The sequence below is a fragment of the Argiope bruennichi genome, chromosome X1 (genome assembly GCF_947563725.1).
Source record: "Argiope bruennichi chromosome X1, qqArgBrue1.1, whole genome shotgun sequence".
In the NCBI taxonomy this organism is placed as follows: Eukaryota; Metazoa; Arthropoda; class Arachnida; order Araneae; family Araneidae; genus Argiope; species Argiope bruennichi.
Genome location: NC_079162.1, coordinates 53465376 through 53478556, shown reverse-complemented (window position 1 = coordinate 53478556; position 13181 = coordinate 53465376). Strand labels below are relative to the sequence as shown.

General features: G+C 26.0%; 1 protein-coding gene across 1 annotated transcript in view; it reads right to left on the bottom strand.

Moving 5' to 3' along the window:
* Positions 1 to 13181, bottom strand: part of LOC129958804 (uncharacterized) — a 269909-nt gene that overhangs the window by 137671 nt on the left and 119057 nt on the right. Inside the window, exons 30-35 of the mRNA XM_056071493.1 lie at positions 12995 to 13083; positions 8047 to 8193; positions 7726 to 7843; positions 7361 to 7550; positions 3621 to 3856; positions 1850 to 1939 (exon numbers count right to left, since the gene is read on the bottom strand). Of these exons, the coding sequence (XP_055927468.1) occupies positions 1850 to 1939; positions 3621 to 3856; positions 7361 to 7550; positions 7726 to 7843; positions 8047 to 8193; positions 12995 to 13083 (870 nt within the window). The remainder of the gene's footprint in view (positions 1 to 1849; positions 1940 to 3620; positions 3857 to 7360; positions 7551 to 7725; positions 7844 to 8046; positions 8194 to 12994; positions 13084 to 13181) is intronic.

The following is a 13181-nucleotide window of genomic DNA, read 5'->3' as shown; positions in this document are numbered from 1 at the left end:
TTTCCAAAATTATTTCTTCTGTGGGGGCAAAAACTGGTACCAGCTAGTTCATAAATAATTTGCATGCTAGAAAAATCCAAATTATTCAATATGGAGAATAAGAAAGGTTTTCATGAATATTTCAAGGTAAAAAACTATTGTTCCCCAGAAAAAAAAGCATTAAGATAAATGTGTTTCAAAATAATAATATTTTTACAGAAAATTGTATTTTACCTAAATTTATATGCTTAAGGAATAAAAATAAAAATATATAATAAATTCAATTTATCTGCATTTAAAGAATTAATATTCATTTAATCATTTAAAAAACATTTTAAAATCTGGGTTGCATGGTTTTTCACACTTTCCAGAATCAACACAAGCATAAATCTAAATGCTTGCTGAATTTGAGCAATATTTTGGACAATCACCATTTAAAGCTATATAAAAGCAGAATGTGTATTCATTACCCCCCCCCCTCCCCTGCTGTTTGTCTTGTTTGTGGAGTCGATTTCCACAAAGAACTTTTCAAAACTTCATCTAAAATTTTAATCTTTCATTTAAATACACACACACACACACACACACACACACACACACACACACACACACACACACACACAATGATATTTTAAAATCTTAAAATATAATCTAAATCTTAATATTTAATTAATTCTACACACACTCGATACAACAGTTGACTTCAGCATTTTCTGATGTTCCAAAGAAGGGATAAAAATCTCTAATGCTTATAATGTTCTTTTAAAGATACCCAATATTCCCTTTCCTAAATCAACACGTGTCAAAAAAATCTCTATCAAAACCACACAGTATAATCACTGAAGGGAAAAAAATCCTGGCCAAGCTTCTGTTAAAATATATTTGCAAACATGCACATACAGACACACAAATATAACATCCTATTTTGTAGCTTAATACCCGAGGACTGAAGAAAATATTCTGACCTGAGAATATTTTCAACTGAAGCAATACGAATTTAACAGCTAACGCAAGATAAAAGAGAACTTAAAAATATTTATTTACATGAAATCTGGCCTCTTTAAATTACACTGATACATAAAAATTAAATAAATTCCACTTTTGTTATATATGAAAAAAGTGAAAATAACTTCAAAAATTTATAAAAACCTTTGTTCCCGACCCCCTCTATATCTTAAAAATTTACAATTCTGAAAACTATAATGAAGGTTTAAAACTGTGAATAAATAAATAGTTAAATAATTCATATGTATAGATATAATAATTAACAGGCTCATAATATTTACTTTCAAATAATTAGAATAAACAATGACTTTAAAAAAATATAAAATTAATAATCACTGGAAGTGTATAAATAATATTTTTTGGGGAGGAGGTGAAAGGCAAGTGGGTATTAATTCATTTTTTTTAATTATCCCCATATATCACTAATCAAATCAAGTGCTTATACTGCATTGCCAAAATGGCATATTTATGCTTTAAAAAATAATATTGCCTTGCTATAAAAGGTTGCATCTGACTTAAATAAGAGTAGAAATTGAAAAGAAAATAAGAAAATATGTTTGAAATGCAAAAAGATAAATTATGATAGTCAAATTTCATCAAAGGAAATGCAAGATAAAAATCAAAAAGAGAATTAACATATTTAAATTTAAAAAAACAACTGAATGAATTACTATAATATGATAAGCTGCCTCAATCAAGACCAGTTTGAAAATTTAAAAATTAAATCTCAACTAGATTTTAGCATCTATGAAGAATTATCTTGATCCTTGGGGACTTTATTTATATGACAAAAATGATAAATGGAATGCTTAGTGAAAGGACAACCATATATGTATAAGTAAAATGAAATACACAACAAACTTACTTCATTTTCTGTCATATTTCCAATACCATTTGCTAGTTGCTGAAACTCTTCAACTTGTCTTTTAACATCCGTAAGCCAACTGCAGATGGGCTAAAAATTTTGAAGCAAAATAAATACATACAATGAAAAAAAAAATGTAAGTATTTATTTTAATTTATTCAATAAACATATGAAATTAACATAAATATTTTTCTTCTGAAATTTTAGGATCATAAAACTGGTGTTGCATATCTAATGAAATATCAACCTGCATCATGTTAAAAACAATTATAATCTAATTTTAAAAATTAATAATTTTACATAACCAAATGTTGAATAATTTAAAAATTCTCTAAACTACTTCTCATTTCGAACTTCAAAATACAGGGTGGTTATAATTAAAGTTCCACTTTGAAATGGTCATAAAAGAAAAACTAATGGGCCAAATGTTATCAAACTTGGTAATAATTTAAAGGAGATCATGAGATTTTATTTTCTACAAAAAAGTTCAAAAACTCGCCTCCAGAGGTGAAATGGCGCTGTATCAATATTTTTAAGCAAAATAAGACATGAAGACACCGGTTTAAAATGTGTTTAATCATTTCTAAAGCGTGTTACAAAGCATGTTCAATGTATGTTATCTCAAAAGCACTATTTATGGGGATAATCAAAACAATTTGGCGGAACTGAAAGATGTGATACACCGACATGTGCGAAACATTCCTCCTGATATGCTATGAATGCAGAAATGAGAATGAGTTTGCCTTCAGAAAATGGTCGACACCATATTGAACATGCTTCGTAACACGTTTCAGAAACAATTAAACACATTTTAAACCGATGTCTTCATGTTCTATTTTGCTTAAAAATATTGCATACAGCGCCATTTACACCCTGGTGGTGAGTTTTTAAACTTTTTTTTTTTTTTTGGTGGAAAAGAAATTCCCATGACCTCCTTTAAATTATTACCAAGTTTGATAACATTTAGTCCAGAAGTTTTCTTTTTATGACCATTTCAAAGTGGAACTTTAATTATAACCACCCTGTATAATAAATTCAAAAGCCATTATTGTCTATACCATATAAAGCAAGCAGCAAAATTTGCAAAGTGATAACACATAAAGCCATGAATAACATTTGGAGCTTTATAACATAATGAAAAACATTGAATATACATTTCAGATTCATCATTTGCAATCAACTAAAATCAAAATTTAACAGAGATTGACAATTTTGGTTACTAAATCAAAATTTCCTTAATCTTAGCTACTATGTCATCGCATTCCTATATACACGAATACACTGACTGATAAACAATTCCAGAATTTGAACTAAATCTACATCTTCGATGACAAAATAAAGAAACAAATTTTATCTAACCTTTTTTTTTTAGTTTACTTGCTTATATATGTAGCAGGCAAATTTCCTCTAAATGCATTTTAAACAATATTTGACAGAAATCTAAAATTTTGGTCTAAAAAACACAAATCAAATTTTCCATTCTAGCTAAGCCTGCTTTTAAATTATAGTGTTCATATGTATAATTTCAAAAATGTGTTCTCAGACTCAGGAGATCTATAATCTGGTGATTCATCAAAAAGCTGTAATCAAATTTTTTTTGACAATTATAGCAATTTCTTTTATTTTTTTCTTAACAAAAAAAAAATTATATACAAGAGCGGGAGGGTTAAAACAAAATATTTGATGAGTACTATGTAATATATTTCTAAATTTTAAATTAAAATATCCATGATTAGGAAATGAATGTCCATTTTGATCAGCTCATACTTACCAACATATCCTTTACAAGAAAGCTGCATATTAAAGCAACAGAATTCAATTCAGATGAATTGTGTTGGAATGCTTTATTTAAAAGTTCCACAGCTGTCCTTTCTTTATGCCAATAAAATAGAAGTTTAAATGCTTTTTCACAAAATTTTGTCTGATCTTTAGAAATTTTTGAAACTGCAGTACATTCATCTAACACATCATTACAAGAATTGATTATGTTTATCACATTTATGATTTCTGAAAAAAGAAAAGAAAAGAACTGCATGTTATATTTAACTTTTATATTTTATGTTATTGCACAAACAAATATAAATATATAGAGATATGTTATTTACTAGAACAAAACATTTTAATTTACTGTTTTTATTTTAAAACATTCATAGAATTAAATTACTTGAATTACATTAATTTTAATAGAAATGTAACAAAGAGATTAAAATTTCGAACAAAAAATGAGACATATATAAGTATTAATATTTTCTTTTTCCAAACATAGAATTAAATTACTTGAATTACATTAATTTTAATAGAAATGTAACAAAGAGATTAAAATTTCGAACAAAAAATGAGACATATATAAGTATTAATATTTTCTTTTTCCTTTGTAATTTTTCTTTTGCCTACAAATCAATTATATATATATATATATATATATATATATATATATATATATATATATATATATATAATTTTGTTTGAAGCAATAAATAACAATGAAATTTGGATTTTTTAAATATAAGTGTAAGTTGTCTATAAAATCAAAGAATTTATTTTAATATTATTTAAAATGCTATTCAAAATTTTAGAACTCTCTCTCTCTCTCTCTCTCTCTCTCTCTATATATATATATATATATATATATATATATATATATATATATATATATATATATATATATATATATATATATATATATATATATATAATTTTACAAATTTTCTTTAATTGTTAAAATAACATGTCAAGAAGAGTTTCATGGCTAGATTTTGATAATAATAAATATTTCATAAAAAACATATTTTGAACTACAGAATTCATCTGTAGTTTTAAAAGTCTATGTATGCTTAATTATTCTGTTACTGCTTCATTATAGCTCTTTGTTAAAAAAAAATTTAAAAAAATGGTAACCATGCGCTGAATTGGCTTTAGCGATTAAATTTATTGTAACCCTGCTAACATGGGATCAACTATTAAAACAGTTTCGTATTGAATCGTTGCGGGGTTGGTTGAGCTTCGATTGAATAAAAAGTTGGAATTCGAATTGTCTTTTGATTTTAAATAAGATTACAGTCCACTTATTAAAAAATTGAAATGAACCAACCTAAACTTATGGTATTTCCGTTTCATCTCTTTTCCTAAACAATAATTCTTGAAACTAATGTATTAGTGTCATGGCTGCAGACATTTTCATATCATCTACAAATTTATGACAAATTCTTCACATAAAGACAAAGACTACAAATTGTAAATTAAAGTTAAATATTACAAAGAATTTAAATAAACAAACTGACATATAGAAATTTCAAACCATTTCATATTTTTTGATGAAATTGTCAAACAGAAATTTCTAAGGAAGAAAAAGGGTCATCCTCTGTTATTTCCATCTCTAATTTCAGAAGTGTGAGAATTATGTGAATCAAAGAAAGTGGATGAGAATGCAAGTGATGAAAGATTTCCAAAGAGGTATCACAAGCATAGATTCAATGGCAAATGAAGTAATTGGTTAAAAACTGATTTTAAACCCCCAACTTCTAACCAACTCTAACCATTGAAGAACTTTCTGTATAAAAATGATTCATTATAATATAGTGAAGCATCAATTCAACTATCTCTCTATTTTTAATTTAAGTAAACAACAGGAAATTAAAATCAGTTTCTAATCTTAAATTTGTTTGGCATAATAGAGATTCTTATTTGAATTAAAAATAAAAGATACAGAAGTTAAGAGGATTTTGTACTTTATGAAAATTTACTTAAAAGCAAATGCATATTTAAAAAAAAAATACATTTCTGTACAAAAACATAAGCAACCTGGTGAGCTTTAATCTCTATAAATAAAATTGAAGCATCAATTTTTCTGTACTCTATAGAAATCTAAGTTTTTAAACAGATTTTCTAAAAAATTTTATGTAATAATAGGAAAGTTTTAGTGAAAATTCAATGACAATCAATTAAACAATGTTTTATTAATTAAAAATTGTTTTCTCTGCACATATATAATGCCCTGTATCACTAAATAACAAGGAAGAGCTTAATATTTGTTTAATAAAAGAAATTTAAAATAGCTAGAACAGCAGAAAGAGAGATATTAAAAAAATATATTGATTACTTTCTTTTAGCAGTCAATGGAGATTGAAATGCACCATTCAAAATACTTCCTTCATATTTCATATTATAATTGCATATTTAAACTGCCACTCACAGAATTCCACTGAATTATTTAAAAAAATTAATGACATAAAATTAACTTTTCTGTGGTTTTTAAAATCATTAAGGCCTTATCTATAATTGTTTGAGAAACTATGAGATATTAATAATCTCTACTATAACAGACTTTCTAACTTATATTAAAAATGAAGTTGCAAATGATACTCAAATTGCTACAAGCAATGCCATAAAAATATTTCACAAAAGAATAAAATTAAAATGCAATTTTTAAAAATCAGCTTTACTTTTTATTTCACATTTTTTTATTATGTTTTAGTAAATATTACTGCTATATATTTTTTTTTATTTTGGTAAGGGACTAAAAATAAAAGGAAACAAATTAGGTTAAAGTAGTTGAGTTTCTTTTGGAGCAAATGTAAAAGTAAAACAAAAACAAAATAACAGATAACAAGAAAAAACAATCATAAGAGCAAAAGGGAGCCTTGCATGGGAGAGAGATAAAAAAAGAAAGCATACCACAGTTGGCTACATGTCAAGCCTGGTCTGCACCCATAGCAACCCAGCCCTCACCAAAATAAATTAAAGGAATGTTACATTTTTGCCTTCAGCTATTATGTGGTGCGGATATTTTCAGGCTTTCTAGGGCTGGCTTTTATGCAGTTTAAACATGTATTTTTCTTTTCTTTTTTTTCTTTTGTTTTTTTTTCTTTGAATTTGCATATTTTCTCCATTTTTATTGTTCAATCAATTTTTAATGTGGAAAAACAACGTTTTAAAATAGTTTGGTGCTATAGTTCTACAACCCTACTAAACGAGCCACCACTGCATTTGTGTTAAAAACACAATTTTTAAAATTGATTACATCCATTAGTATGCTAATGAGCGCTAATATTGTATATTACTTTCCATATATAATATTTACATTGCATAGCTTTCAATAACTGATTCGAGGTTAACTAATTTTAACCTTTTCTCTAAATATTACTTATGTTACAAATATTTCAAATTTTGCTCAGAAATACTGAAATATAAAACAAATTTTGATGAAGTCTTTTACAATTATTTTTTCATTAGTATGGAAAAAAAAACATTTCAACCTGAGCAATGCTTGCTATATAACACAGAATTAAATGTATTTTTTTTTCAATGGATATTTTTTACCATGTGGTTGTTAACAGCTTCAAATTCAATTAAATAGTTCAAAATTAGCTTTTAAATTCGTAAGTATAAGAACTATTATTGTGAATGTTTTAGAAATGTTAATAAATTTTTGGTAACATATGTTTTGTAAATATTTCCATTCTAAACCACATCAGTGCATTAGCTAGTGTAATATATATGTAAAAAACATACCTAAGTATGCAGAATAAACATCTAGAAAAAATAGAAACCCATCCAGGATGGCAACTTTTAATTTGAGTGATACCAATTTCAGGTTTTCTTCATTTTTTTTTAATTTGTCTAAAACAAACTGGAATTCAGGGCGATCAGGTTCCATTAACTTCGAATCTATTTCCCTCAAAAAGTTAAATAACTTTTGAGCCTGTAAAAAAAACATTGAATCACTAATAAGTTGTGAAAATAATTCTTTTTTAATTTCTAATTTTATTTATATTGTAGCATTTTTTTTTCTAATAAAACAATTTATCAGATAAATACTTGTTTAAAAAATTCAAAATATAAATATAAGCAACAAAAATAAGTCTTAAAAACCCTACCTGATTTCTCACTGTTTCACTAATAGAAAATATGTATGTTACAGATATTTCTAAAATTGGAATCAACAGATTTTCAGGGTTTTCTTTGATTATTGAAAAAGTAAGGGGCAGAGTATTCCTGAAAATAAAATTAAAATTATATAAAATATTAAAGAAATATGAAATTTCAGTTAGTTTCTCTTATTTCTTCAGAAACTATACAAGAAATTTCAATGCAACAACAAAAAGCCATGAATATGAATGATAATAATCAGAATAGTCATATTGAGAAACTAAAAATTAGATAAAATATGACATCACAAAAAGTAATTCCGTACTTACTTAACAAAAATACAAACAGCATAATCCAGTGAGTAGTGATTAGTTGCAATTTCCATTAAATGCAATGAGTACTTAATAAAGTCAGCAAGATGATTACATTTCCAATCTGTTGGACATTTATTGATAAAAATTTCCATTGCTTTGCATCTGAAACAGAATAATTATATTCAGGGACAAATTATAAAGAAAGTGATATTTTTACAATTTATGGTATCTAAATTATATACCTATTTCGTGCAAATTAACAAAATCTAATCTTTACTATAGGGAGAAAATGCACCCAATATTAGAAATTCTTTTATTTAAACTCTTAAACATCCTGAATGTATGTGTAAGCTTCATGGAACTTATAGTTATTACCTCAGGCTCACATATATGCCTTTACAAATACTTTCTATTGTAATTTGTTGCTAGCAAACTTTTCATCATATTAAAAGATAGTGAATTAACAGGAAACTTTGTTTAAGAAAAAGGAAGAATGCTATTGCAAATATGACAATAAATATGGATTATATAGAATCAAGTAGCATTGAGAAGTGAAGTATTGAGATTATTTTAGCAATCAAATGTTAAACAAGATACTGAAAGGTACTAAATTACTATTATACAATTTAAATGAAGCATCTGATACTTCCTTAATAACAATAATCTACAAAGAACTTCGGCATTTTGAATCTTTTGGGCATTGCTTCACACATACTGGCAAAAATTGGTAAAAGATTAAAATTTATTGGAAAAATCTTTGCTCAGTTGATTCTAATAATTTATATTTATGTTTTAGGTGCTTTGTTATAATTATATTTCTGTTTTGGATAGATTCTTATGATTATGTATATATTTTTTTCTTTCTCTGATAATCAGATTTCTATTTTGGGTTGATTGTTATAATCATATTTTTTTTCTTTATTTTTCTTTGTCTGATAATAAGATTTCTATTTTCAGTGGACCGTTATAATCATATTTTTTTTCTTTATTTTTCTTTGTCTGATAATAAGATTTCTATTTTCAGTGGATTGTTATAATCATTTTTTTTTTTTTTTTTTTGTTCCTCTAATCTTAAATTTCTTACTTTGATTAATTAATTCGTTTATGTTTGTTATATTTTTTCAAATGTGTTTATGTTACTTTATATTAGTTATAGTTACCCATAATATCTCATGCTTAAGATGGAAGAAGGTTCAATTTATAAATAAATCTTATCTAAATCCATTTAGTAAAAAAATCTCCTTTGTCTTCCTTTTGTAGCTAAATATAGTAAAATATTAGAAACTGAATATATCAATTTCTTTCATCTTTAAGATTTAGCTTATTAATATCTTGGCAGAATCATAATACTTTTAAAAAAATCCAAATACGACCAGCAGCTTATTAAAGGAATAATGGTATACAGAAAAAAATAATTACAAAAAAATAATATATCAGTTACAAAATACAAACATTTTGATGGCTATTTCAAACAGAATTTTATTTACTAATAATAAAGATGAATGTCTGCACACTGGTGGTCTACAAGACAGAACCATTAGGAAAAGAGCTACAAATCTAATTCAGATATAGTTTGGAAGATAATGTGCCGCTTAAAACATTTTTTTTTTTCAAATTATTATCAATTAAAAATTAAGCTAAATTTTGACATTTTTATGATAACTTTTAAATAGATTTTTTTTTATAAAAAATATTATTTACACACACACACACACACACACATATATGTATATTGTTGCAAACTATACTTAGTTTTCATTGTTTCAAAGAAATTCAAATCATTTTTATTGTTGGTTCTACTATTTCATCCTGAGTATTCATATCCACTGCTGATTTTCCAACGTTAAATAGGCTTCAGTTTAAAACATGCTTTTAATAAACTCTCTTTAAGTTAACACATTTTTAATCACTTTTATATTATGGCTCTTTAAACTTGCTATTTTTTTTTCATTTAGTGCATTAACCTCTAGCTTACGGCCGATTACGGTTGTACCAGATTTTTTTTTTTTTTTACCTTTCCTTACGGCTCGGTACAACTGCTGTACCAGCAACGAGTTTCAATTTAGTTCCCTCACTTGAACTTTACAGCTTAACCCTAATTGCCTCGTAAAATCCCTTCCCTTTTCTGTTGCACCCCTTAGGATCAAGAGATTTCGTCCAGCAGTTACTATAATCACTGTTGGTGCTAGTACGTCTTGTGAACCCTGCTTTGGCGACATTTTTTTAAGTAACATTCCTAAGATGTATGGAATGAGTTTGCATAATTTCATTTGTGGGAAATACTCGTTGTAAACTTTCGACTTTTCCCCTGTTTCTAAATTTTGTTTAACTTAATAAATTCCTTAATTTTTAACTTAATATAATTTTGTAACTTTATAATAATATATGGTTATAGTTGGGCCCATCCATTTGTCTAAATATTTGAAAAAAGAATTTACTTGAAGCAATTTACTAATCATTTGAACAAGAAGAATGACTTGAAGCTTCATTTCTGACGAAATGGTATTATGAAGGTAAACGGCACCATAGACAAATTGTTACTTCTTCGCTCCCATTCGTCACAAATGATGCAGAAAAACTAAATGGAACCTAGTTTTTTTTTTTTTTTTTTTTTTTTTTTTTTTCCACTCTGTCATTATATTTTACATTGAAAAGTGACAAAACATTTTGTTTTGTCTTGATGCTTACCCCCCCCCCCCCCGTTATTGGAGCCTTGGACATATATACTTCACCAGTCACTTATGTATTAGTCTAACACAGTATTAAAACGACCCACCATATTTTTTTTCAGCTTTAAATTTTAATACTTGAACTGAATATATTCCTGCTCAAAATACATTTCGGTTTTGATTTTTAACTAAGCTGTCGATTTCACCATTATTTTTCATAATTTATGAAATCGATTGATTTAATAATTTATAATTAAACATTCATTAAAAGTTATAATTCTAATTTTAAAATATTGAAGGAGGTTGTAAAAATAATAATTAGTAGTTTTTCTATATCAGAAGAGAAACATTAAAATCTTTATACCTTCATTTCAATCCATTGAGAAGTTACTAGACACTTAAATCATTCCAGAAATATTTGTAGTGGAATAAAACAATAAAATAGCAGCATAAAAAAGTCAGGAATTCTAGATTATTTGAAGCATTTCTGAAAGATAATCTAAATCAGCTGCTAGTAAAACTTGTATTTAATAAGGAATACTGATCATTTAGAATGCCATACATATTGTTTTAAGTTTTTTTTTTTTTTTTTTTTTTTACTTTTTGTGTTAACCTCTTTTTAGCGTAATATTATCGTAATGTAATCTTATGCATCGAATTCTAAGTAAACCATATCTAATCTTACTTTTAAAAAATTAATTATCTTAAATCTGGTGATTGACAATGTGTTAATAAATTTTTCTGCAGAAAAATAAATTTTTGTTATAGTTCAGGTATTTATTGTCTGCAAAATTGAGCATAGTTTTCAAAAACACTACACTGCAATGAGTAATTGAAATTCTCAGAAAAAAAAAACACTATAAATTGTAAGAATCGACAATAGAATAGGAAAACGTTACTAGTAATTATATTAAAAACCATTCGAACTATGTTAGGAATAAAAATTATATTCGATTTCTGCAAGCGCAATATATTAACACTAAAGCATTGAAAGATACTTTAATCTACAAAAAAGTAGATGATTGTTATCTGTGTTATGCACAAAGAAATGGGAATATTTTTAAAAAGGAAATATAAACAATTAAGGTCTTAGAAATCGTCACATTTTATCAAAGTTGATGAGTTAGAAGAATAACAAAATAAAATTCACAATAATGTGTTCAAGCTTTATAAGAATTAAATGTACAGCTTCAGTAATGCTTGAGAAATTTATTTAATTACAAATATGATTGAAAAATTGACAATATTTTGTTTAAAGTGCTAAATAACAATAGAGCAGTTATCCTATTTACAATTTATTTCATGTCATAATATTTAATTCAATAATATCTCCTACAGAATTAGTAAACTAATGCTTCAGAAAAAAAAACCTGCGACAAAAAGCTTTTTCTAGGGTTCAGACATGGTAAAACCGCAAAAAAGCAACCTGGTAACGACAGAGAGGACAGATGGCCAATTACCACTACGGGTGGTCGAAATCGGAAATGTTATTTCCAACAATCACTTTTAAAAGAAGGGGAGAGCATCTTCTAGCTTTTCTAAATGAAAGCCCATATTCAAAATAACTTTTCTGAGTTTGGACTCCCGAAGCTTAAAGGTTATATGTTTTTATTTTTATTTATTTATTTTTTATTATTATTATTTTTGTCAAATACAGAGCTTCAAGAACACTGTACAATATAAGTAAAATTATAGTTTAATGAATATAACTGCAAAAGATTTCCAAAATAAAAAGAATAGTAACAAGATTATCAAAATTTAAGTTTAAAAATACTTCGCTCAGGAAGCTATTAAATTAAAGTTATGATGAAAAAATTAAATTGAAATTTCATAGAGGCAAAAATCACGGCAAAACGGTTGACTGCCAAAGATGACAGCGTTATTTTCTAAACTTCTATACATTTTCACCCCAGAAAACTATTTTGTAAAAGAAGCAATTGCAGCAAGAAGAAGAGTAAGAAGATCAAATTATATTTGTATATGGTAATGCTAAGCTCTGAGAGTTGTAAGCATTCATTTATCAAAGACTTTTATGCAGTAAGTAAATGAATATAGTATAGTAATACATCAAAAATATTTAATAGCTATAATATGATAAATGTAAATAAAAAGCTTAAAATCATAAGTTTTGCAATCTTGAGAAAACAGAAACATTACAAGCCAATAACTTTTACTAATATACAAAAGAGAACAATGAAAATATAGAATATTTTTAAAAGTAAAAATGCATGCCAAAGTATAAATCACCAAGAAAAAGATGCATCACGTTAAACAAATTAAATCATTTTACTTACATAAATATTTGGACATGCCATTTTTCTTCATGGCATAGTAGGCAGAATAACTTTTTCCAGATCTGCTCAAAAAGAGAGAGCTCCCATATCTAAAGCAAATGAACAAAGTATTAAGCATAAAATAAGATTATATATATATAATATTTTAAAATCTAATTTAAACTTGATTAATTTCTTAATTTTTAGC